A 27,223-nucleotide genomic window follows, 5' to 3' on the forward strand; every position below is an offset into this window, starting at 1 on the left:
TTCCCCCCTCACCTTAAACCTATGTCTTCCGGTCTTGATTCCCCTACTCTGGGTAAAAGGCGGTGCATTTATACTATCTTTTCCGCTCAAGATCTTGTACATGACCTTGTTGACCTTCTGAACTCACTTTGCCTGGTTCCCGCAGCAATTGTGCTGGGACCCTGCACAGAGACAGAGTTTCCCTGATTGAAAAACTATATACATGAAATCATAAAATGCTTGGTTCACAACAACAGTTGCTTATCACGCCACCTATTTTGTTTTAAATATGATAGATCTTCTTTACCTCTTTAAGATGGTTTCTTAAAGCACATTTTCCTTACAATAAACCGACAATCTTAAGCTAACCTCCCTTCCATTGACTCCATCTACACTTCACACTGCCTTGGCAAGATGACCAGCATAATAAAGGACGAGTCTCACCCTGATCACTCCCTCTTCTCCCCTCTCCCATCAGGCAAGAGATAAAAAGTTTGAAAACGCAAACCTCCAGATTTTGGGACAATAACTTCCCAGCTGTTATCAGGCAACTGAACCATCTTATCAACAACTAAAGTGTGGTCCTGAGCTACCATCTACCTCTTCCGCACCCTGTGAAATATCTTTCATTGGACTTTACTCGAGTTCATCTTGCGCTATTCATTATTCCCTTTATCCTGTATCTGTACACTGTGAATGGCTCAGTTGAAATCATGTTGTCTTTCTGCCGGCTGGATAGCATGCAACAAAAAATCTTTTCACTGTACCTTGGTACACGTGACGATGATAAACTAAACTCAACTAAAGTACAGTTAACTTTAAGTCATCGATGTAGAATGTGCTGAGCTTCAATCATTTGGCTTTCAATGGAATTTACTTTCATTGGGCAGCAGGGTGGTGCAATAATAGTTGTGTTACTGCCTTAGAGACCCAGGGTCGATCCTGACTACGGGTGATGTCTTTGCGGAATTTGTACATTCTCCCCGTGAATGCATGGGTTTTCTCCCACACTCCAGAGACAAACAGGTTCTCCCACAATCCAAAGATGTGCAGGTTTTTTAGGTTAATTGGCTTCGGTAAAATTGTCCCTTGTGTGTAGGATCGTGTTAGTGTACAGGGTTGATCATTGGTCGATGCTGACTCGGTGGGCCTAAGGGCCTGTTTCCGTGCTGTATCTCAAAACTAAATAAAGCGACATAATTTCACCCTGCTGAGTTTCTCCCAGTACACCAGATCATCTTAAAGTTACAGTGTGTACGTTGGTAAGTGGTACTGTCTGCAGTGAGACTACAGACTACACACCCTGACTTTCACATTTTACTTTAAGTAGGGGGATTCAATACAGTTGAGTGCCTGGAGTTGGCAGGCTTACTAGTGGCACCCAGGTCTCATTCACCTGCTGAATCAGAGCAGAGTTAAATTGCAAACTGGGAAAGGCACAGGGAACACCGTGGGATGCTTTGATCTGAGAACCACCTTGCACTTGTGATCGTTTATAGTTCTCAGCTGTCTGCTGTGCTTAAACAAGTGACAACCTTGAGAAACGCGGCCATTGAAAAGAGCGTTGTCGTGGAAACAAATGCCACAGCAGAAAATCAAGGGTCGAGACTTACTGAGTCAAGTCACTTTGAGCAGCAGACGATCCGGGCCACAGGAAGCAGCTATGCACAAAGCAGGCCATAGAAGAGAGAGATTCCTCGCCACCATTGCATTCTAAATTCAGGCTCCACGTAACCGGGTATTAGCAAGGACCCAACCAGTACAGCCTTTTGCTTATGAAGCAAGAGATTTTAAACCCTGCCTGCTAGCTTATAGTCTAACAACCTCTAACATGTGTGTTGGTATGGACATCTCTAAGCAACCAGATATTTTAAATGACGTGAAATGTAATCATGTAATGTACGAATGGAAGAGATTGAACTTTTTTTCGCCTTCCATCACAGTGAGGAATGTGGAGAAGTCACTGTGGTGGATGTTTATGTTAAAATGTATTTAGTGTGTTCCATTGCTTTTTATTTGTATGACTGACTTGGCAAATGAAATTCCTTGTAGGTTGCAAAACATACTTGGCTAATAAAGTATTATTATACTGTATTATGAACTATATCAGTAGCATCAAACAGAAGCCAGGATTGCATAGTTGATAAGGCAGTTCCGATCACCTGCTTTGCCCAGAAGCAAAAAAAATATTTATCATATATTAGACGGTGCATTACGTCCAAAGTCACCCATCTGGGCCAAGAAGAAATCATGTTAAGCATCATTTAATTAAAACAGTGGTGGCCAAGTCACTGAGTATTTTTTAAAGTGGAGATTGATAGTTTCTTGATTAGTATCTTGATTAGTGTGGGTGTCAAAGGTTGTCGGGAGAAAGCAAGAGAATGGGGTTGAGAGGGAAAATAGATCAGCCATGATTGAATGGAGTAGACATGGCCTAACTGCTGAATGGCCTAACTCTGCTCCTATGTCCTATGGTCAGTGTTTCAGGATTTGAGGTTTAAGGATTCTCAGCATCTTTGCCTTTATTCTCACACGCAAGAAATTAATGGTTTGATGTTTTCACAGGTGGGTGATACTTGGCCAATAGTCTGAGATGATTACTAACATGCTCAAAAGGAAATTCATGCGCAATTCAGTCATTGTGAGGATGTCTAACTGATGACCACAGAGAATAGGCAAGAGGGCGGCACGGTGGCGCAGTGGTGGAGTTGCTGCCTTAAAGCGCCAGAGACCCAGGTTCGATCCTGTCTACAGGCGCTGTCTGTATGGAGTTTGTATGTTCTCCCCGTGACTCACTCATTATATCTCAGAAGCAGAAAAGAGGAACAGGAATTGGCCATTCGAACCTTCGAGCCTGACCACAACACCTGCCATCCACTAATAGAAATTTACCACTGACAGGAAAACCTGCGAGCTTGAAATGATTTCAGTCATATTTATTTTTCTCTCTGCTCAAGTTAAACATTGTAATTGATGCATGTTAGAATCTACCAACCTGATCTTCCTCTGTGACCAAGCTTTATGGTAACAGAGTTTATACTCCGAACCCATAGCCCTACTCGCTTAGCAACACTCCCAAATTGTTGTAAAACCCGCTGACAAGGAGAGGTGCCATTGTAGTCTGGCATTTACCCAGCATTTTGTGTCCTTTTCTTGGTGAACCAACGTGTGCAGTTCCTTGTTTCTACATTGTGGTCAACGGTCCTAATATGCTTGAAATTAACATGTCTGGTCCTGTCATGCAATGTTTTATGATGCAAAAGACATCATTAGAAATAAAAACTGTAAAAACTAGATTCTAGCAAATGAATCATTCCCACAAATAAAAGTAATTTCTTGCCTGTAGCGTCTCTCAGGTGCAGAGACATTTCAGAGGACCCAATCCATTCGAGTGAATTATCACAGGGGCAGATACTTGAACTGCCCATGTATCCTTCCAACTGACTGAACAATGATAGCAACATCTTCACAGTGCCATTTCTACCTTATATTGGCTGGGCTTATATTCACTGGAATTTAGAAGGATGAGAGGGCATCTTATAGAAATAAATAAAATTATTAAGGGATTGGGCAGGCTAGATGCAGGAAAAATGTTTCCAGCATTGGGGGAGTCCAGAACCAGCAGTCACAGTTTAAGAATAAGGGGTAGGCCATTTTAGGACTGAGATGAGGACAAACCTTTTCACCCAGAGAATTGTGAATCTGTGGAATTGTCTGCCACAGAAGGCCTCCAATTCAGTGGAAACCAATTCAAGAGAGAGTTATATAGATAGTTAGATAGAGCTCTTAGGGCTAATGGAATCAAGGGATAGGGGGAGAAACGAGTTATATAGAGATCTTAGGGCTAACAGAATCAAGGGATAGGGTACTGATTTTGGATGATCAGCCATGACCATAATGAATGGCGGTACTGGCTCGAATTTTCTATGTTTCTATGCCCTGAGCTAAGCTTTAACCATCACCTCTTCCAAGCACCAACCCCCAAGCATCATTCACCATTCATCCATTTGACAATTTTCGCTCCCTCCCTACTTCTACTGATGTATTTATTCTTCAACAAAAATTAGCCTTGACAGTTTCAGCTAACACAGGCTTTTGGAGAAAGGGATTTCCAAACTTGCTCTGAACTTACTGTACAGAAAATGACACCCTGAATTCACTCCTATTGTTTATGCTCTTTTGTACCGATATTCCTGATCAGAAGAAGTTATTTTTCCGTACCTTATCTACTGAGTCACTTAATATTAGATACCATCATACAACATGAAACATACAACATATGGCACAAGAACAAGCCCTTCGGCCCATGATGTCTGCTCTGTACATGAGCAAAAGTTAAACTAATCTCCTCTGCCTGCCCGTGATTCATACCCCTCCGTTCCTGTGCCTATCCAAAAGCTTCTTGAATACCGTGATCGTAACTGGACGCATTACTACTCCAGGCACCATGTTCCAGGCACCCAACACTCTGTGTGAAATATTTTTCCGCACGTCCCTTATAACCTTAAAGCTCTGCCCTCTACTCTTTGACATTTCCATTCTGGGATAAAGGTTCGGACTGGTTTACACTATCTAAGCCTCTCATAATTTTATATACTTTTATCAGGTCTCTCTTCAGCCTCCGATGTTCCAGAGAAGACATTCCAAATTTGTTCAAGTTCTCCTTGTCGCTAATATTTTCTAATCCAGGTAATATTCTGTTTAAAAGTAGAAACAAAGACCTGCAGATGCTGGTTTATACCTCAGAATGACACAAAGTCAATGCACCCTCTTCAAAGTCTCCACATCCTTCCCGTAACGAGGCAACCCGAACTGCACACAATGCTCCACATATCTAAAGCCAAGAGATTGCATTCAAGCCGACAAAATTATTTCAGATAAAGACAAACAATGAACTTAAACTTGAACTTAAACATGTATCAGTATCAATATCAGTATATCTTTATTGTTATTTCCTGAGTACTCACATACCCAGAGGAAACAAAAAAACGTTGCTCAACCAGTGTCCGTTCAGTGTGCAGTACAAATAACAACAAGTAAATAGAAATAAAAATACATATATCATGAACAAATTAAGAGTTTAAGTAAGAGTTAGACAGGCACATGATTGGGAGAGTTTTGGAGGAATATGGTCCAAATACAGGCAGGTGGGACAGTGTCGCTGGGACATGTTGAGAGAGAAAGCTGGAAGAGTGGGAAGGCAGGACAAAACACGGCACAAATAGATGAACACAAGAATGAGGGGGGGTTTTGATAGGCAGATGGTTGAAACAAAAGTCAGACATTACAGCAGAAATTGTCAGACAGCAGATTGACGAGTTGCGAATTGTGAAGCCAGGGAAAGGAATGTAGGAGCGTTACTAAAGGAACTAAAGTGTTCTTCTGTGTGGATAAATGGGATATCTGTTAAATAATCTGCAGTTAACTAGAACTAGAAACCTTAGAAAATACAAATCATATTCTCCACCTCTCTCTGACTTGGAGTTTTCCAGCAGCCTCTTGCCACAGCTGACAGGAATGGAATGCTGCGGTTCTGTCTATTTTAAACACATCAATTTATAGTATCTCCTTGAAAACAAGTAGGTCACCACGAATTGGTTCAGGGCAAGGGTGAGTTGTATGTTTGCTCATTGGTCCTAATGTTAAGACCAATAAAAGTTATCGTTGCTGCCTGACGACACAGTGCAAACTCTCAGCCCAGCATTCGCTAAAGTGATCTTGATCCTCCGCTCTCCCCTACACATTACTCAGCAAGGGGGTGCCTCTAGCTTTGGTGAACAAGGTCTAAAGTTTTTAGCTCCTCATACACACCACCAGCATTCCTTTCAATCGATGCCAATCTCAACTCTGTGAGAAGTAGAGAAACTGCAAGGACTGTTTATGATTAAACAAAAAACACACATAAAACATTAAGGTTTAAACCTCATGTTGCAGTTTTGAAGATTCAAAACGTTGTTATCATGTTTTTGCAAACCTGCCCCAATGCATTCCCACACTGCTCAGAAGCACTGAGATTTCGATTTAGGTTTCAGTTTTTTATTGTCATGTGTACTGAGGTACAGTGAAAAGCTTTGTTTTGCATGCCATCCAAACAGATAAGATATGCAATGCATAGACACAATCAAGTCAAACTCAAGCACAACAGATAGAGCAAAGGGAAACATACAGAGTGCAGAATGTAGTTCTCACCATTGTAGTGCATCAGTTCCAAAGACAATCTCCAATGTCCTCAATGGGGTAAAGGTGAATCGAACAGTACCCTAGCTTAGGGAAAGACCTAAACCTAAACCTAAACCTACACGAGGTTGTTGTTTATCAATTATTTATTACGTAATGTTGTCCCTTGTCTGGACCTTGAGTCCGAAATAAAGTTTATTATTATTATTATTATTATTATTATTATTATTATTATTATTATTATTATTATTATCATCAACTACAGCTCGGCCAGTGTTCAATACCATCAACCGCTCCAAATTTGTTATCACATACTCCACTCAGCATTAACCCAGTGGTGACACTCAAGTATGGCCATTATAAAATTGTTATAGGGACATTGTAAAACTGTGCACATACAACTATAATATGGCTGTTGTACAACTGCGCGAAATACTTTAATATGTACTGAAGAATGGTCGAAAGGTCACCTATCCGTGCTCTCCAGAGATGTTGCCTGACCTGCTGAGTTGCTCCAGCACTTTGTGTCCTTTACAGTAATACGCATATTCTAAAACTGCATTTTATCAAAAGTAAGTGGATTCCAATAGAAGAAATTGGTATAGTTAACCAAAAAAACATCAAAGAGTTGTCTCTTCTTCAACAAAACTATTGGCCAGACGTAATAACACATTGCAACACAATCATCAAACTTGCCTGCTCTGGCCCAGGAAGTAAAAGTCAGTCGCACATCATGCAAGAATTTGGGTCTCACTGGAGTTTCCAGATCCTGCATTAAACTGGTGGATACTCAACTGCATGTTAAATTGTTTGTTCTTTGAGTACATTGGGTGCTACATTCCTCTGGTCAGAAGTTCCACTTGGCAGCAACAATCACGCAGAGCACAATATAAGCAGCAAAAAAAGGGCATAGCAAACTGAACCAACCTAGGACGGAGAGATAGGGAGCACCAAAACAGGAGTAATAAAATTAAAAAGTCCCAAAAGAGGAGCAATAAAAGAACACTAAATGAGCAGCAATACAATGGAGCACCAAATCCGGAGGTAATACAGGGCGACACCAAACCAGGGGAATTTATAAAAAGGAGCACAAATCTAGGGGCAATAAACTGAAGCACCAAACAAGGAGTAATAATCTGGAACACCAAAGCAGGAGTAATAAAAGGAACACTAAATAAGGAGTAATAAAAGGGGTGCACCTAACCAGGAGCAATAAAAGGGAGCACAAAGCAGGAGTAATAAATGGGAGTGCAAAACCAGGAGTAATACAAGGGATCACAAAACCAGGAGTAATAAAAAGGTACACTAAACCAGGAGCAATAAAATAAAGTGCCAGACCAGGAGTACTAAAAGGAAGTGCCAGACTAGGAGTAATAAAAGGGGCACCAAAGCAGGAGTAATAAATTGAAGCACCAAAGGAGGAGTAATAAAAGGGAGCGCCAGACCAGGAGTAATAAAACAACGCACCTAAGCTAAGTAATAAAAGGGAGCAATGAATAAAGGGGAGCACCAAACCAAAAGTGATAAAAGGGAGAACTAAACCGGAAGTGATAAAAGGGGTGTGTAAGAAGGAACTGCAGATGCTCGTTTAACGCAAAGATAGACACAGAAATTAACTCAGCGGGACAGGCAGCATTTCTGGAGAGAAGGAATGCGTGACGTTTCGGGTCGAGTCTGAAGAAGGGTTTCAACTCGAAACATCACCCATTCCTTCTCTACAGAGATGCTGCCTGTCCCGCTGAGTTACTCCAGCTTTTTGTGTCTATCTTCATTGATAAAAGGGATGATCAAACCAGCAGCTAATAAGAGCAGAGCATTCTCTCTGCAGCTTAATTCATTCACCTGATAACAAGGGCCTACCCTACTTAAACATTAGAACGTAGGCCGGTGAAATATCTGGTTTAAGGTTAGATGGCACCATCTCATTCTTGCTTAAAGAGACCAGAGCTCAGCTGTGCCCACTAATCTCAACAAAAAAGGCAGTGGAGTTGTGGGCACTTTCTATTCACAGTCCAGTCATCAAACATCCTGTGCTGATGTCAGGCTTCCTTCAATGGATTAAACTTCCTATTTTTAAAACTGTAACAAATGAAAGTATAAAAAGTGTGCACAATCATCTAAAACCAAAGTTACTCAATATGCTTCATCACAAGAAATTCCTTTCACATTTCCTTTCTCAACAATGCTCAGGGGCTCCAAATTAAAATTCTAACGGTGCGAAATATATTTAAAAAACCTATTTTACAATAACGCATAGAAACTTGCTTATCAAATAATTCTATCTATAGTCTTTCAATTTTAGTGGACGTTTTTAGTCAAAACCAGGAATTGTTGGTTTATAGAATTATCTTTCAGATTGTGGAAGTAAAACACCTAAACGTTGGCTCCGCAGATCTCAGAAGTTACACACCTTGAATGCTTTTGAGTAAAGTTTAAATGAACGGGCTGAAGGGTCTGTTTACCATGCTATGTTTCCATGCTATGTGAAGACTTGAGGATTCTACGAATCTTTCAGAGTAATAGACAAACTGTCTTATCTTTCCAATCACTCGTGGAATTTATATGTTTGGAACCATCTGAGTTTTTGCAGGTTTGCGTTTTGAGTGCTTACATTTGAAACAGTTCTAAATTTTAAATTTGGAGGAACAGCACATCATATTCTGCCTGGGCAGCTTGCATCCTGATGGCATGAATGTTGAATTCTCCCAATTTTGCTAGCCCTTGCTGTCTCCTCCCCTTCCTTAACCCTTGAGCTGTCTCCTCCCATCCCCCCGCCCTCGGGCTCCTCCTCCTCCCCTTTTTCCTTCCTTCTCCCCTCCCACCCCCCATCAGTCTGAAGAAGGGTTTCGGCCCGAAACGTCACCTATTTTCATCGCTCCATAGATGCTGCTGCACCCGCTGAGTTTCTCCAGCATTTTGTGTACCTTCCCTTATCTAAAGTACTTGGATGAACATTTATTGTGCTTTAAGCTGATAGGGAAGGGTGTGGGCAGAAAAAGTAGTGATGGGTAGGAAGGGTGGGAAATGAGGAAATGCTGATAAAAATGTCAAACAGATAAAATATAATTTGTTTGAAACATTCAATTTTACGTGTTTTTTTCTCATAGGAAATGCACGAACATTGGAAGATTTTGTTTTGTTTTGTTTAGTTATGAGATACAGCATGGAAACAAGCCCTTTAGCTCGCCGAGCCCACGCTGACCAGCAAACACCCATTCACATTAGTTCCATGTTATCCCACTTTCTCATCCAGGCCTTACCCACGAGGGGCAATTTACCCCAGCCAATTAGAAACATAGAAACATAGAAACATAGAAATTAGGTGCAGGAGTAGGCCATTCGGCCCTACGAGCCTGCACCGCCATTCAATATGATCATGGCTGATCATCCAACTCAGTATCCCGTACCTGCCTTCTCTCCATACCCTCTGATCCCCTTAGCCACAAGGGCCACATCTAACTCCCTCTTAAATATAGCCAATGAACTGGCCTCAACTACCCTCTGTGGCAGAGAGTTCCAGAAATTCACCACTCTCTGTGTGAAAAAAGTTCTTCTCATCTCGGTTTTAAAGGATTTTCCCCTTATCCTTAAGCTGTGACCCCCTTGTCCTGGACTTCCCCAACATCGGGAACAATCTTCCTGCATCTAGCCTGTCCAACCCCTTAAGAATGTTGTAAGTTTCTATAAGATCCCCTCTCAATCTCCTAGATTCTAGAGAGTATAAACCAAGTCTATCCAGTCTTTCTTCATAAGACAGTCCTGACATCCCAGGAATCAGTCTGGTGAACCGTCTCTGCACTCCCTCTATGGCAATAATGGCAATAACCTACAAGCCCAGAAGGAAACCAGAGTGCTTGGAGGAGACTCACATGGTCACAAAGAGTATGTTCTAACTTCACCCAGACAGCACTAGGGGTAGGGATCGAAGCCAAGGTCTCTGGCATTGTGAGGCAATAGCTCTACCAGCTATGCCACTGTGTCGTCCTAAAAAATCCATTACCACGCCCTGGGATAAATGTTCTAGCTAACAATCTCCATTGTGGAAAAAATGTTCTGACTGAAATAAGGAAAATTCTTTACAAATAATTGTGGACTCAGTGTAGTGCAGACATAGCTATGAAGGTGACGGCATGGGAACCAGTTAAGACCCAATTGATTCTTAAAAGATGTGGCAAGCCGGAGAGGGGGAATTCAAGGTAATTATGGATGAAGGAACGTAGGCTGGTTGTGCAACCTTCCACATCCATAATTATCATTGAACGCAAGCCAGAGAGCCTTCTTAGAAATAAATATTTTATAAGAAAACTATTTACAGTTTTTTAAAGCAGAGATTAAGAAGGGTACAGATTAAATAATGCAAGCTCGTGTTTACATGCAGCTAATCCAAAATTTATAAATCTTCACAAGAAAAACTATTTATACAAGTGCAGCCAGCTGTTTATTCACAAATGGAGACATTATTTATTTTACATGGAATCAAAAATGTCTTCACTGCCTATCGGGAGCTGCCGAGAGACATTACATTTTCTAAATGACTGTTCTCTGTGGGTGAGCTATCCTCCTGCATTACTACACCCAGGAACTAACCCCACTCCACCGCCCCTGACACCCTGTTTGGGGGAACTGGTCAACACAGATCCAGTGGCAATGATTTAAATGGGGAATGTTATTCTGTAAGAGATGTAAATAAAAACACGAAGATGCTGAGTGGAAGGTTTTGGCTGACAACCAAGTTGCAGTTTTCAAAGTGTGCCAACCAGTTCAATAGCAATTAAATTTGCATAACCTTGGTCATGCTTTAAGAGCCAGACACCGCGACCTTGAAGGGTGAGATTGCTTCGCCTTCAGTTGAGTAAACCATTTTGCGTTATGAAATATACATTATTTTACCCGAATAAAACAGGACATTGACATGAGCAATGCCACAGAAGATATTATAAGCTAATATTCCACAAATACATACTGGATTTCAAGATGGCGCCCGAGCCAGGTGACTCTCCACATGTTGGTCCCAGAAGTGATCTCCAATCATGGATTACGAACCATTCTTTTTAACCTCTACACCAACTGCAGCATCTCTTACTTTAACTTTGTAACATTTGCTCTGTACACTGTGGATGGCTCGATTGTAATCATGTATAGTCTTTCCACTGACTGGATAGTACACAACAAAAGCTTTTTCCTGTACCTCGGTACACGTGACAATAAACTATTTGACATTATTATTAACATATATCTCATAGAACATAGGACAGTGCAGCACAGGTACAGGCCCTTCAGCCCACAATGTTGGTGCCAAATGTTAGTTTAGTTTACAGATACAGCTTGGGCCCACAGAATCCACACCGTACACTAGTTCTGCACACTAGAGGCAATTTATAGAAGCCAATTAAACTACAAACCCTCAGGTTGTTAGAATGTGGGAGGAAACTGGAGCTCCCAGAGATAGCTCACGCAGTTACAGGGAGAACGTACTAACCTTGCACATGCAGCACCCATAGTCAAGATCAAACCCGGGTCTCTGGCACTGTGAGGCAGCAGCTCTACTATTGTGCCACTCCGTTAATGCCAAGTTAAACTAATCTCCTCTGCTTGTCCATGATCCATATCCCTCCAGTTCCTGCAGAGCCATGTGGCTATCTAAAAGCCTCTTCAATTCCACTGTTGTTTCTGCCTCTCCCACCACCACCCCTGCAGCACATTGCATGGACCCACCACTCTGCATTAAAAAAAATGCCCCACACATCTCCTATGGTATCTTGAATGGCATCTCACAAACTTCAAAATGTCACATCTTTGTGCAAGCATAAACAAGACATTGCAATGAAACAAAGAGCAATGTGAAGTGTTTAGATTAAAAACGCACTGGAAGCACATCAACCTTTATATTATCAATGACTGAAAAGTAACATAGCCCACGTTTTGATCAGCAAGTTGAATGATTCCATTTCTATCTTAAAGAGTTGCTCACTTCACAGCAAGTCGTTTATAGGGGTCTTACAGGGTCTTTCAGTGGGAGAATAATACAGTTGGCAATGCATAGTGAGCACACCAGATGCTCAGAGCTTGTAAATCAGATCACCGTGAGTTAACCCATCGATCATTATTCACGCATTTACAATGGAGGGGTAACAAAGAGAGCCCCCAAGCACACTGACTGACAAAACACAAATGCACAATGAGAAATGCAAGTTGCCCTTTGGCTCGATTAATTCAGAGCCTTATTTTGAACGTGATGTTATCTACGGGAAGGTTAAAAGCTACTTTAAAAAAAACAAGTATCTCTAGTTTTGATAGATTAATTTTAATCGGTCTGAAGAAGGGTCTTGACCCAAAACATCACCTAACCATTTTCTCCAGTGATGCTGCCTGACCTAACGAGTTACTCCAGTTTAATCCATATTTTAGTTTAGTTTAGAGATGCACCATTTGGAATCCAGCCATTTGGCCCACTGAGCCCAGGCCGACCATCGATCCCCCGTTCACACTAGTTCTGTTCTCACACTTTCTTATCCACTCCCTACACACTTGGGGCAATTTACAGAGGCTAATGAACCGACAGGCTCGCACGCCTTTGGGATGAGGGAGGAAACACACATGGTCACTCGGAGAACGTGCAAACCTGACACAGACAGCACCCAAGGTCAGGACCGAACCTGGGTCACTGGCGCTATAAAAGGCAGCAGCTCCACCAGGTGCGTTACAGTGCCACCTGTAGCTGGTGCATATTTCCTTGGCAGTTCCGTAATGGGGCAGGGGACTCTTACCTTGAGGTAGTACGTGCCTTCTCATCGTGCATATCCAAATGGTGAGGTGCTCCGTTTGCCAGGGAACTCAGAGAATATTTGTGGAATGCATTGTCCGACACGCTGCTGTTTGTTGACTCCTCTGTGCTGCTCTCTGAAGTCCCGTTTAAGTCTGTAAAGTAGCAATGAGATGCTTTGCCCCCAGGGGAAGTCTCCGAGAGCCCGTCCTCCAGGAACTGACTGCTACCTTCCTTGATCCGCTGCTGAATCAAGGGGGTGAGGGGCATGTCAAAGCTGAAGCCACGCTCGCTCTCGTCAGTGGAAGACATGTCCAGTGAGTCCAGGCTGTTGTACGAGGTGCCTCTCATTTGCTGGCACTCCATGATATGTTCAAACTGCGAGCTGAAGATGTCGGTCACCTCACTCTGCGAGGTCCACGAATATTCAAACTCGGTCTCCTTCATTGCTGTCACCATCGGTAAACTGAGGAGACAACAGTCAGATGTACAGTTAGAGAAAAACAGGGAGATCGCCACATAAGACATTGGATCAGAATTAGGCTATTCGGCCCATCGAGGCTGCTTTAGACACTAGACTTTAGAGATACAGTGTAGAAACACATCCCTTGGCCCACAGGGCTGACCGGTGATCACCCTGTACACTAGCACTCTCCTACACACAGGGGTGAATTTATAATTAACAGAAGCCAATTAACCTACAAACCTGTAGTCTTTGGAATATGGGAGAAAACTGAATCACCCGGAGAAAACCCACGCAGTCACAGGGAGAACGGATAAACTCCCTGCAGACTTTACCCATAGTTAGTATCGAACCCGGGTCACTGGTGCTGTAAGGACTAGGGTTCAATCTTCGTCTTGTATGCTGTCAGTGTGGAGTTTGCACGTTCTCACCATGACTATGTGGATTTCCTCTGGGTGCCCCAGGTTCCACCTGCATCCCAATGACATATGGGTTGATGGGTAAATTGACCAAAGTAAATTGCCCCACGTGTGTAGGCGAGTAGAGGAATTGGGGGATAGTAGATGGGGATGGAAAGCATATAATAGGCTCAGTGTTAACAGGCAAGATGTGGGCGCGCTACATCAGCGAGACCAAACACAGACTGGGTGATAGCTTTGCAGAACACCTTCGCTCAGCCCGCCTGAACCTACCCCATCTCCCGGCTGTTGGACACTTTAATTCTCCTTCCCATTCCTACAGACCTTTCTGTCCTAGGTCTCCCCCATTGTCAGATTGAGGCTCAACGCAAATTGGAGGCACAGCATCTCATATTTCGTTTGGGCAGCTAACAGCCCAGTAGTATGATGATTTATTTCTCTCACTTCAGTGAGCCATTCCCTCCCTTTCTATCCTTCCCCCACCCAGATCGCACTAGCTTCTCATTTTCAACCTACAAACAGCTAACAATGTCCTGTTTCCTTTATCATCGTTACTTGTTTGCATGTCCTTCATTCATTGTTCTTTATCTCTCCACATCACTGTCTATACATCTTGTTTCCCTTATCCCTAACCAATCTGACCCGAAACGTCACCCATTCCTTCTCTCCGGAGATGCTGCCTGTTCCGCTGGGTTACTCCAGCTTTTTGTGTCTATCTTCAGTTTACAGGACCTTGATGGTCGGTATGGACTTGGTGGGCTGAAGGACCTGTCCCTTTCCTTATGACTGACTTGGAATTTCACTGCTCTACATAGTCAAGCAGTAAACTCTTTCACCTTCTGAGCTGGCAGCACAGTGGTGCAGCTGTGGAGTTGCTGCCTTTCAGCACAGAGACACGGGATCTATCCTGGCTACGGGTGCTGTTGGTGTGGAGTCTTACGTTCTCCCTGCGACCACGTGGGTTTTCTCCAGTTTCCTCCCACACTCCAAAGACGTACAGGTTTGTAGGTTAATTGGCTTCTGTAGGTTGTCCCTAGTGTATAATAGTGTGTACTCAGTAGGCCAAAGGGCCCGTTTCTGCGCTCATCACTAAAACTAAAACGATGTAAATGTTCACAATGGTCCCATATTACATATTGCAAGCCCTGCAGTTTAGTTTATTTTAAAGATACTGCATGGAAACAGGCCCTTTGGCCCACCGGGTCCGCGCCGACCAACAGTCCGCACATACTAACACTATCCTACACACACTAGGGACAATTTCCAATTTTACTGAAGCCAATTAACCTACAAACCTGTATGTCTTTGGAGCGTTTGAGGAAACCGGAGCACCCGGAGAAAAACCACGGATGTCACAGGGACAATGTACAAACTCCCTATAGACAGCACTCGTAGTCAGGATCGCACCCGGGTCTCTGGCGCTGTAAGGCAGCAACTCTACCGCTGTGCCAACATTCAGCACAACATACCCATGATGACCAATATACCGCAGCTGGTCCCCACATGCCCCCGTTTGGCCCATATCTCTCTAAACCTTCCTAATCCATATACCTGTCGCAATGATAGAGTAACAATGTCCCTCTGGCCAAAGCAGAAAAGGACGATCGCATCACCCATTAAGTCTTATGATGAATGAGCTGCATGATGACATTTTCGCATCATCGCCCACATACACAGGCATGTAGTACCCAGAGTGAGGCAAAAAAGCAGAGAAAGATTCAAGCAAAAACTGCTGATGCTAAATTTTGAAACAAAACCTCAAAAATGTCAGAGCAAAGTACAAAGTGCTGGAGGAACTCAGCAGGTTATGCAGCATCAGTCAGATGATGTTTTGAGTCAAGACCCTTCTTCTTGACAGCACCCGTCTGAAGAAGCGTGCAGGCCCAAAACGTTGCCTGTCCATTCCTTCCCGAGATTCTGCCTGATCCACTGAGATCCTCCAGCACTTTGTACTTTGGTCATGACTCCAGAATCAGCAGTCACTGCCTCTAGAAACTGCTGGAAATGCACAGCAGGTTCATGTGCATCTGTGGAAAGGAATTATAGTTAACATTGCAGGTTAACTACTTGTCATCACAATGGGACTTATACTTAAAGGTCAGTGATCTAAAACCTTGTCTCTATTTATCTCACTGCAGATGCTGCCTGGGCTGCTGAGTGTTTCCAGCAGTTTCTGTGTAGGTCTGAGAAATCTTGTTAAGAGAAGGTTCCTTTGAATCAGATCCATCAGCAAGTCCTTGGCAACTATATTTTTGAACAGCAGTGTGAGTTTTAACTTTTGATTCTGCCCCTCAAAGATGCCAGATTTTGGACTTTGTAAATGAAAATGTAGGCCCACAACCTGGGCCAAGTGCTATCAACATGACAGATTTAAATTCATCCTGCTAACGTTTTATTTAAAAATAATTTACAGGGATCAAAGAAACATAGAAGTCCTTGGCTCGCACCATGAGGAGGGTTCCATGCACTTCACATGAGTCAACATAAACCTTTATAATTATTGGCCAAAATAATTCTGTTTAATCTTATAGGCAGTAGATGTCCTCCCAACCTAGACTGCTAAATGGTTCTGTGGATGAAATTGGAAAATTAATGAACAATCATGTTTTATCCCATAGATTTTGTCACAAAATTGATTCAAATAAATTTGCCAAATTTCTTTAACCATGCAATTGATGATGCATTTGGAATCATCTTCGTGAGGCTTAAAATGTGAAAGTTATTTTTATGCACAGAGAGTAGATAGTAAAAGCAAAACTCTTGGGGAGTTTTTAGAACAGTTTCATGTTCTCACCATGATCTCCTGGTGTAAAACCTGCCTGTCTGCACGCACGTTGTTGGTTGACATAACCATGGCAATGTGACGTCACAATATTGCATGCACATCTATCGTACTACGGATTGAAATCTAACCGGTTGCTGTACCCATCGCATGTCCAGCATCACCACTGGTGATCTTTATGACATCACATCAGGGTGAGAGTTGGGCAAAACATTGATTTACTATTGTCACATGTAGCAAGATACAGCAAAAAGCTTTGTCTTGTGTACTATCCAGGCAGGTAAAGCAAGACGAGAAAGGAAACAGGGCAGAATATAGAGTTACAATCACAAAGAGGTTTAGAGATACAGCGTGGAAATAGAACATTCGAGGCCACGCCGACCACTGCTCACCTGTACACTAGTTCTATGTTATCCCATTTTCGCATCCTGCCTACTCGGGGAAATTTACAAAAGCCAATTTACCTACAAACCTGCATGTCATTGGAACAAGGGAGGAAGCAGTAGCACCCTGGAGAAGAACAATGCGGTCACAGGGAGAATGGGCAAATTCCCACAGGCAGCACTCGTAGTCAGGATCAAACCTGGGTCTCTTGCGACTGAGGCAGTAACTCTACTGCCGTGCTACTGTGCCATGATGCAGATTAAAATTGCAAAGTACAGAGGCCACTACAAGGTAGTTTGGGAGATCAGTAACTCGAGACTAGGTGCAGATCTAAAATTACAAGAAAATGTACTAGAATCCATCTACACCTTTATCACAGTTATGTTCAATGCTTGATCTCCTTGCAACAAGAATGTTTAACCAGAAGTATCATACCTCGAGATAATAATATAATGGAGCTGATGTTTGATAATCAATGGGAGTTACAAGAATTTGTATACTTTTCATATTGCTTTCAGAACATGCCAAAGTACTTTCCAGAAAGCTAAATATTTTTGAAATGAGATTACAATTCAGAAAATTCAAGGCTTCGTTACATACCACCAGCTCCCACAATCAGTGAGTTGATAACGCCAGGTAATCTATTTTTGAAGGATGGGAGGAGAGGAATAAATATTTGTTATCCTCTTAGAGCTAACTTCTCTGTACACTTCTTTCCAATACTGCTCTGAAATCTTCAATGTGCATGTAGAAAGCAGACAGGACCTTGGCTTAGTGACAATGTCCATAATGACCCATTGTTGGCTGTGGTAAATGTGCTAATTAGAGGGATACAAGGATGTGAACAGTGGAACTGGTGGGATGACAAGGTTGTGAGAGGGAGGAGAGAGGGAAGGAGGAGGGAATGCAGGAGTTACTTGAAATTAGAGAAATTAATGTTCATACTGCTGGGCTGTAAGGTGCCCAAGCTAAATACGAGGTGCAGTTCCTCCAATTTTGGGTTAGTTTGGACTCTTACCATTTTCAGAAGTTTTGTGTTTTACATCAAATGCGCCACCAGCTTCTGCCAATGGGCCTCAGGAGGATCTTCCCTCCCCTCTCCTTTCCTGCACTGTCATGTCATGTCAGGGGAGACCTGAATGAAGTCTGTAGAATTATGAGAGGCAGTGATAGGGTAGACAGTCAGAACCCTTTTCCCAGGGTGGAAATGTCTAAGACCAGAGGGACGTAGCTGTTGGTTAGAAGGGCAGATTTTAAAGAACATATGCAGGGCAGGTTTGGTGAGTGCCTGGAAGGTGATGCCAGGGGTGGTGGTGGAGACTGATACGATAGTGGCGTTTAAGAGCTTTTAGATGGGCACATGGAATGGAGGGCAATAAATCACATAGTGACATGAGACATTTTGAATAATGACACCTCAGTACTAGGAATGTGGCCACAGATTTTCAATATCAGCCCCTTTATATTACCATTTAGAGGTATAATACTTTCGCTTTAAACATTCTTGTGAGGAGGTAAAACACTGCACACTACTGGGACAAAGCTGTAGATGGATTCTAGTACATTTCACTGTAATTCTCACAGACAGAAAATCCACAGGTCAAAACCTGGAACCTTCTGTCTCTAAGGTCAAAGCTGATATGGGAGGAAGACAAGGAAAAAGAGAAGATTCAGAAGAAAATGCCATCAGAATACCGTCAGAATTTCCAATTCACTGTCAAGTAAATTTATTGAAGGAATTGAAAGAAGGGATACTTTGTCGAAACATCGAACTGCAACGCCACCTATTCCTTTTCTCCAGAGGTGCTGCCTGACCTGCTGAGCTACTCCAACATTCAGTGTCATCTCCTCAACAAGGTCTCTCATCTGAGCCAACATTCACCTCCCAGTCAATGCCACCCAACTGAACGAGTTTTTAGAGCATTGTTTTTGGGGGGGACTTACAGTGTGGACAATGATGGCCACATTTGCCCATGAGGCAGCAATAGATATAGGTAAAAAATAGGTAGCATAATATGCTACCTGACCCGCTGAGTAATGCCCCTGTCCCACTTAGGAAACCTGAACGGTAACCTCTGGAGACTTTGCGCCCCATCCAAGGTTTCCGTGCGGTTCCCGGAGGTTGCAGGTGGTTGCAGGTAGTGGAAGCAGGTAGGGAGACTGACAAAAACCTCCGGGAACCGCACGGAAGCCTTGGGTGGGGCGCAAAGTCTCCAGAGGTTTCCGTTCAGGTTTCCTAAGTGGGACAGGGGCATTACTCCAGCATTGTGTGTATATCTTTGGTATAAACCAGCATCTGCAGTTCCTTTTTATGACATTAAAAACGATGGCATTGGCTTTGAGGTACTATGCAGCATCCTGGGATTCGAGAATACAAATATACAATATTTCTTTCTTTCAATGTTAAATGGACGAAGATACTTAAAATTACCATGTATTCTTATTTTTGCTAGATAATCAAATTTTGATGTGAAAATCACATATATATCTTTTTTTTTAAATTATTGGAGCTCTTCGCTATTTGAATTGGGGATTATTAAATAATAACAGTTTTCCTTACTTCTACATATCCCAAATCAGTAATAGTTATTACAATGCCAACTATTGTCCAAATGGCTTTCCATCGAGGGGCAGTGTGTGTAATAGGACTAGCTAATCGTTGTACATGTACGGCACCACAGTCATGTTGCGTTCTTTGTTCAGCAATTAGACATTTAGACTTTAGAGATTCAGCATGGATAACTTCGGCTCACTGAGTCTACGCCAACCAGCGAGCACTCCGTACACTAGCAATATTCTACGCATTAGGGATAATTTACAATTTCTACTGAAGCCAATTAACCTGCAAACCAAAATGTCTTTGGAGTGCGTGAGGAAACCGTAGCATCCGGAGAAAATTCACGCATTCCCATGAAGAACATACAAACTCCCTACAGACAGCACCTGCAGTCAGGATTGGACCCGGCCCCATGCGCTGTAAGGCGGAAATATTACCGCTGTGCCATCCATATGCGGGACCATGCGAAAATAGTAATAGGCAGTCAATAAGAACGGGGAGAATGTTGATTTTGGAGGTGGCTTTCTTCCACTTAAATATTTTAATTATTATTGGCACATGTCTTGTAAGACAGGGCTAGGCAGGTTAGAACTAAGGCTCAGACTTGGAGATGAGGAACAGTGGTGCCACCCCCAACTCTTTCCCCACCTGGCTTAGGCCTGCCCTTTCCAGGGACTCACAGTAGATCTTGGCCACAATTGCATGCCGAGAGAAAAAGAACAGAGGGAAGTGCAAAATAAAATGGAACTGTACACTGAAGGTACAAAATATCTTTGAAAGAGACTTCAGTTACTTTTTGCGTCAATCTTCCCACAATTCACAATAATCATAATTCACAATTCCCGGTGGTTCAGCACTTCAACTCCCCCTCCCATTCCGAATCCGACCTTTCTGCCCTGGGCCTCCTCCATGGCCAGAGTGAGGACCACCATAAATTGGAGGAGCAGCACCTCATATTTTGCTTGGGCAGTTTGCACACCAGCGGCATGAACGTTCTCTAATTTCAGGCAGTCCCTGCTTTCTCCTCCCCTTCCCAGCTCTCCCTCAACCCTCTGGCTCCACCTCTTCCTTTCTTCTTCCCGCCCCCACCCTCACATCAGTCTGAAGAAGGGTTTTGACCCGAAACGTTGCCTATTTCCTCCGCTCCACAGATGCTGCCTCACCCGCTGAGTTTCTCCAGCATTTTGTCTACACACAATAATCATTCATCTTTATCCTCTTATTTTGCTGTATTATTTTGCTATCTCCCATTTCCTTTGTTGTAAGTCGTTCCCTTCCTCTCATGTGTTATTTGGAGGTCTATCTTGGTTGATGGAGATGGTTTCATACTTGTGTATTTAGATAGAGGAATTGTTTGATTTGGAATGTGGGGCCTTTAAACCTTTGTAGCTGTTAATGGACATGGAATTTAGAATGTATAGACACAAAGTGCTGGAGTAACTCAAAGGGTTCAGGCAGCATCTCTGGAGAAAAAGGATGGGTGACGTTACAGGTTCTCACCTTTCTTTAGACTGATTGTTGTGGGAGGAGAAGTGATAAGACCAGGTGATGTTTAAGAAAGAACTGCAGATGCTGGAAAAATCAAAGGTAGACAAAAATGCTGGAGAAACTCAGCGGGTGAGGCAGCATCTATGAAGCGAAGGAATAGGCGACGTTTCGGGTCGAGACCCTTCTTCAGACTGATGTCGGGTGGGGGGGTACGGGAAAAAGAAAGGAAGATGCGGAGACTGTAGGCTTGTGGGAGAGCTGGGAAGGGGAGGGGAAGGAGGGAGAAAGCAAGTACAGGTGATGGGGATGTTTGATGGGGCAGAGCCCAGAGATGAAAAGACTACAGGTGTGAGATAAGTGTGTAGATTGTGAGTTCAGAGGAAAGAGTGTAGGTGGATCAGGAGGGGGCAGAAAACAGTGTGAGTCCAGGAGGTGAAAAGCTGGAGGCCCATAATTTCAGTCTGAAGAACTGTTCCTACCCAAAACATTTCCTCACCCATCCTGTTTCTCCAGGGATGTTGTCAGACCTGCTGAGTTATCCAGCACTTTGTGTCTACCTTTGGTATAAACCAGCATCTGCAGTTCTTTGATTCTTAATTTGGACATGGAACTTCCAGCTGTATGGCACCAGAGGGAGCAGAACGACACAGTGGTGCAGCTGGTCGAACTGCTACCTCTCAGCACCGGAGACCCAGGTTCAATCCTGACCTTGAACGCTGTCTATGTGGAGTTTGCATCCTCTCCCCGTGACCACGAGGATGTCCTCCAGGAGGTCCATTTCCTCTCACATCCTAAAGATGTGCAGGTTTGTGGGTTCATACGTTCCAGGGGCAGAATTAGGCCATTTGGCCCATCAAGTCTACTCCATCATTCAATCATGGATTGGCTTCTGTAAATTGCCCCTAGTGGGTAGGGAGTGAATGAGAAAGTGGGATAAATTAGAACACAGCTGCCTGGATTCAAGGGTCTCAGCAACAAGGAGAGGTTTGGATAAACTTGGGTAGTTTTCTATGGAACGTCAGAGGTTGAGGGGAGACATGATAGAATTATGAAAGGCATAGATAGGGTGGACAATCAGAACCTTTTTTTTGCCAGGGTGGAAATGTCCTACACTAGAGAGCACAGCTACAGGTGAGAGAAGGAATGTTTAATGGGGATGTACAAGGCAGGTTTTCTACACAGAGAGTGGTGGGGACCTGGAATGCTTTGACAGGGGTGGTAGAAAAGACAGATACGTTAGTGGAGTTTTAGAGGCTTTTAGACAGGTACATGGAAGTGCAAGGAATAGGAGAGTATGGGTCATGTACAGATACATGAGATCAGTTTAACGACACAAAATGCTGGAGTAACTCAGCCAGTCAGACAGCATCTCTGGAAAAAAGGAATAGGTGACGTTTGAGTCGAGATCCTTCTTCAGACGGTCTGAAGAAGGGTCTTGACCCGAAACTTCATCTATTCCTTTTCTCCAGTGATGCCTGCCTGAGCCACTGAGTTACTCCAGCATTTTGTGTCCATCTTTGGCGTAAACCGGCATCTGCATTTCATTTGTAAACAATTTAGCTTAATGGAGCAGCTGGGCTTGTATGCTCTGGAATTTAGAAGGATGAGAGGAGATTTTATTGAAACATATAAGATTATTATGGGATTGGACAAGTTAGAGGCAGGAAACATGTTCCCAATGTTGGGGGAGTCCAAAACCAGGGGGCACAGTTTAAGAATAAGGGGTAGGCCATTTAGAATGGAGATGAAGAAAAACCTTTTCTCGCAGAGAGTTGTGAATCTGTGGAATTCTCTGCCTCAGAAGGCAGTGGAGGCCAATTCTCTGGATGCTTTCAAGAGAGAGTTAAATAGAGCTCTTAAAGATAGCTGAGTCAAGGGACATGGGGAGAAGGCAGGAACTGATTGTGGATGATCAGCCATGATCACACTGAGTGTCAGTGCTGGCTTGAAGGGCCGAATGGCCTATTCATGCACCTATTGTCTATTATCATGTTCGGCACAAACATTGTGGGCTGAAGGGAGCCCGTCTCTGTGCTGCACAACTCTGTGCTCTTGGGTGAATGATTAATTAATGCTCGTCAGGGACTCAGTGGACTGAAGGGCCTGTTCCCATACTATATCTCTAAACTAAAAGAAGATATGGCATGACGTAGGAACGGAAACTTAAAACACATGTCCAAGGGCCCTGACAGGGAGTGAACTGTGAAATAAGGCGGTGATCGGAGAGGACTAGACTGCAAGGGAAATTAGGTCTGGGAGACATTACTGGAAATCTGGAAACTAAACTCTTGTGACTGTACTCAGAATCTCTGAACTATTTTTAAATATGCCTGCCATGTTTGAAGCATCAGTTCAAGATGGAATTGCTATTGAAATTGTATTCAAGTCTCCCAAAGCAGTTGTTAAATGCAGTAATTATGGGCTGGCACTAGATAACAGGACGATGCAGGCATCTTTGGTATTGCAGAAATTTAACTGGTTCCTAAGATCCTTGTGAGAGAGAGATATATATGTCTCAATCGCCATGTAAATCCTTCCCTTTCATTCCAAGAACAAATGAGACTATTCACAGGAAAGGTTTAATACCGTTTGCTGGTTAACTTCCTGCAAATTGAAAATCTTCCTCAGAGTTTATTAATAAAATTGTGAGTATTTTTTATTTTTAACAATTAGTGGCTTTCATTATTGTTGTTTGGACAAAAGTTTAAAAAAGATATGCAACATCAGGGTGATCATTACATTTTAAATCTCTCTACTGTGAATGTAAACTGGGGAAAACCCTCCAAGGGAATAAAGATTTGAATAAGTGTCAAATCACAGACCATAAGTCCTAACGTTATATAGCAACACCTATTACATTGATAATTCAGGCCTTATGTTATAGATAATGAAGGTGTTGACCTGGGAGGGGACACACACACACTATTGCCAGACAGAGAATAACCCAAGGAGATAACTAACGGAGGTTGGCAAAAATGCTGGAGAAACTCAGCGGGTGAGGCAGCATCTATGGAGCAAAGGAAACTATTTCCTTCGCTCCATAGATGCTGCCTCACCCGTTGAGTTTCTCCAGCATTTTTGTCTGCCTTTGATTTTCCAACATCTGCAGTTTCTTCTTAAACGAGATAACTAACGGGTGGCTTTTTGGGAATGCGTTGTACTTCATTGGGAATACAATGCAAATGCTCCTTATTACAATTGGGTGGCCGCTATCATGATCTTTCATTTTAGCATAACAATGTCTGCTGGCACATTGTGCGAATGATCAGAGCCTGATGATACCATCACACAAAGAATGGTTAAATGTCATCATTTATTGCTGGGGTTCCGGGACTCTCGGCGTGTGCTGGTTCCCCTCTGCAGCGGTGGGTGTCTGGTACAATGGGCCGAAGGTTACTGCCAGAAGAGGGAGAAGCAGAGAGGATCTCATCAGTACTTAACGGGCAAAAGCAGCCTCAGGGCAATCAAATGTGCACTTCAATGTGAATAGTCACCAAGTTCTGTCCCCACGATGGCTGTGAAAGTGGCCTCTCTCACTGGCCTGTCTGACTGTTGATGCACAGACAGCCAGCTGGCTGGATTTGAACTATGGTTACAAATCAAACTTAATTGCCGACTGGCCCACTGCAGACTGCAGGAGTACGTGCTAAGGGACTCGCTGAAGCTTGGTGCAGCCAACGCCAAGGCTCGGTGGGGGAGGACCACAGTCTAGGGTCCTTCCGCTGCTGGACATGGGGGGCACGGTATGGTGGAGACGCCCCTCAAATTAAATTAAGGGAAGGTATCCCACGCCAGGGGGCCACAGAGTGGCACGGGTGGGGGACTGTTTGGTGAAATTTGAAAAAATGTAAAAAAATTGTACTGAAAAAACTTGTATAGTCTCCGAAAATGTCGGATGAATTTTGTTTGTTTGAATGGTTCAGGAATTGTATATATTTATCAATGAATAAAGTCTATTTTGAAATTAAAAAAAAAAAAAAAATCAAACTTAATGACTAAGCCCCCTGGCACTGAAACAACACCATTTCAAAGCTTCTGAATTGTTGGTGGAGATTTTAAAAATGACAAAGATGGGGAATCGAGAGGGACATGGGGGGGGGGGGGGGGGGGGGGGGGGGGGGGGGGAGATTCAATAGGAATTTGACAGGTAACTTTTTCACACAAAGGGTGGTGGGTGTATGGAATGAGCTGTAGGAGGTAGTTGAGGCAGGGACTACTGCAATGCTTAAGAAACATATAAATGTTTGGATAGGACAGTTTTAGAGGCACATGGGCCAAATGCAGGCAGGTGAGATTAGTGTAGATGGGACATGTTGGTTGGTGGGCAAGGCTGGCCGGGCCGAAGGGCCTGTTTCCTTGCTGTATGACTCTGACTCGAGGACCAAAGTTAAAAATCTTGGTTTAATTTTTCCTTCTGTTCGCTTTTCTTCCATTCCAATTTTCCTTTCTATTATTTCACTTTCTTTACCTGATTTGATACCTGGGTAAAGTTAGCTGTTTTAGTTCACCTGCCACCTCAGTTCATCCTGAAGTTCAGTCCTTCCAAATGATTCTGTGACCATGCAAGTCCTTGTCATGCACAGGCACTGTTGCAATGAAGAGAGTTGCAGCACCCAAATCAAAGCAATATTACCAAGGGCAACAGAAGAATATGGGGGGAGAACCGAAGAAATAAAGATGAGAGACAAGAGTCTCCGAAGCCTGCTCTGCCTTCCAGTGAGATCATAGCAATAGTGTTTCCATGGCCCCTTCTTTTGCCTAAACGCCATATTTCTTGACTCTCTCAGAGTACAAGAGTCACTCGTGGTAGTTATAACGGGTGTCCGGGGTTACGGGGAGAAGGCAGGAGAATGGGGTTGATAAGGAAAGATGGGTCACCCCTGATTGATGGGCCGAATGACCTTTTTCTGCTCCTATGACTGATGAAGTCAACTGGTGTCGTCACCCTTGGGTATGGTCAAAGTAGCTTCTACTTTGTGAGGCTAGTTTCATAACCAAGTGGCTGTTCTGTTCACTCCAGTCCCAGTGACCCTTTTCCCTCTTTGTGTGTTATCAAGTCAGACTTTCACCAGGATCTTCGACCCATCGGGTATGTGGCGAACAGTGAGCCCCGTACGCTAGCACCATCCTACACACTTGGAACAATTTACAATTTTTACTGGCGCCAATTAACCTACAAACCTGTATGTCTTTGGAGTGCAGGAGGAAACCGGAGCACCCAGAGAAATTCCGCACAGTCACGGGGATTACGTACAAATTCCATACAGACAGCACCCATAATCTGGTTGAACCCAGGTCTCCGGTGCTGTGAGGCAGCAACTCTACCACCGTGCAACCGTGCTTTGCCCTCCTCTGGAGTTTCCCCATAACAATTGAGGGGGCAGAGTGGGACAGCTGTTAGAGCCACTGCCTCACAGCACCAGTGACCTGGGTTCAATCCTGACCTCAGATGCTGAATGTCTAGGGTTTAGATGTTGTCCCTGTGACGACCTAGAGTTCCTGTGGGTGCTCCGGTTTCATCCCAGAAATGTGGGTTAGTGTGTTGATGGACTGTAAATCCCTGGTGCATTGGTGATTGGTAGAATCCTGGGGATTCGGGGTTGATGACAATGTTGTGTAAATGGGAGTTTGATGGTCAATATGGACTCGGTGGACAAAAGGGCCTATTTCTCTGTCGTATCTCCCATGATTCACTCACTCACTCACATCAGTGTCAGTTCCTGGTGTCGGGAAGTGGAGCTTAAGAAGCACAAGCCAGCAATGTGAATGAGCTTGTGATCCCCTCAAACCACCCAGCACCAACAACTTTTACCCTCTCCGTCTGACCACTGGTTGCCATGGGAACCCTTACAATGACAGATTTCAGTTCTGAATATAATAAATAGTGTATATAATAAATAGGAAAGAACTGTAGATGCTGGTTTACACCGAAGATAGACAGAAAATGCTGGAGCAACTCAGCGGGACAGGCAGCATCTCTGGAGAGAAGGAATGGGATTTGGTAAATAGTTGTGCGAATGAAGAAATTCTTCTTGAAATGTTTTTTCTTTATCCAGTGATGATGTCCCACAATCAATACGCTTCAGCCAGGTGAAACAGGTATCCAGCCTTTTCAGAAATTTTGGTTTCAATGCCACCTCTTCCCATTCTTTAATTCTCACTAGTTTAAGCACATTCCATCCTTTTCTCCTCAAAGTCAAATTGCCTCATC

The 27,223-nt window shown here is 43.4% G+C and overlaps 1 protein-coding gene across 1 annotated transcript in view; it reads right to left on the reverse strand.

Annotated features, from left to right (window-relative positions):
• The window catches only part of psd3l (pleckstrin and Sec7 domain containing 3, like), a 405,977-nt gene that overhangs the window by 151,433 nt on the left and 227,321 nt on the right, over positions 1-27,223 (reverse strand). The window contains exon 5 of the mRNA XM_055642234.1: positions 12,924-13,385. Within this exon, the coding sequence (XP_055498209.1) occupies positions 12,924-13,385 (462 nt within the window). The remainder of the gene's footprint in view (positions 1-12,923; positions 13,386-27,223) is intronic.

Source organism: Leucoraja erinacea, chromosome 1, assembly GCF_028641065.1.
Source record: "Leucoraja erinacea ecotype New England chromosome 1, Leri_hhj_1, whole genome shotgun sequence".
Taxonomy (NCBI): domain Eukaryota; kingdom Metazoa; phylum Chordata; class Chondrichthyes; order Rajiformes; family Rajidae; genus Leucoraja; species Leucoraja erinaceus.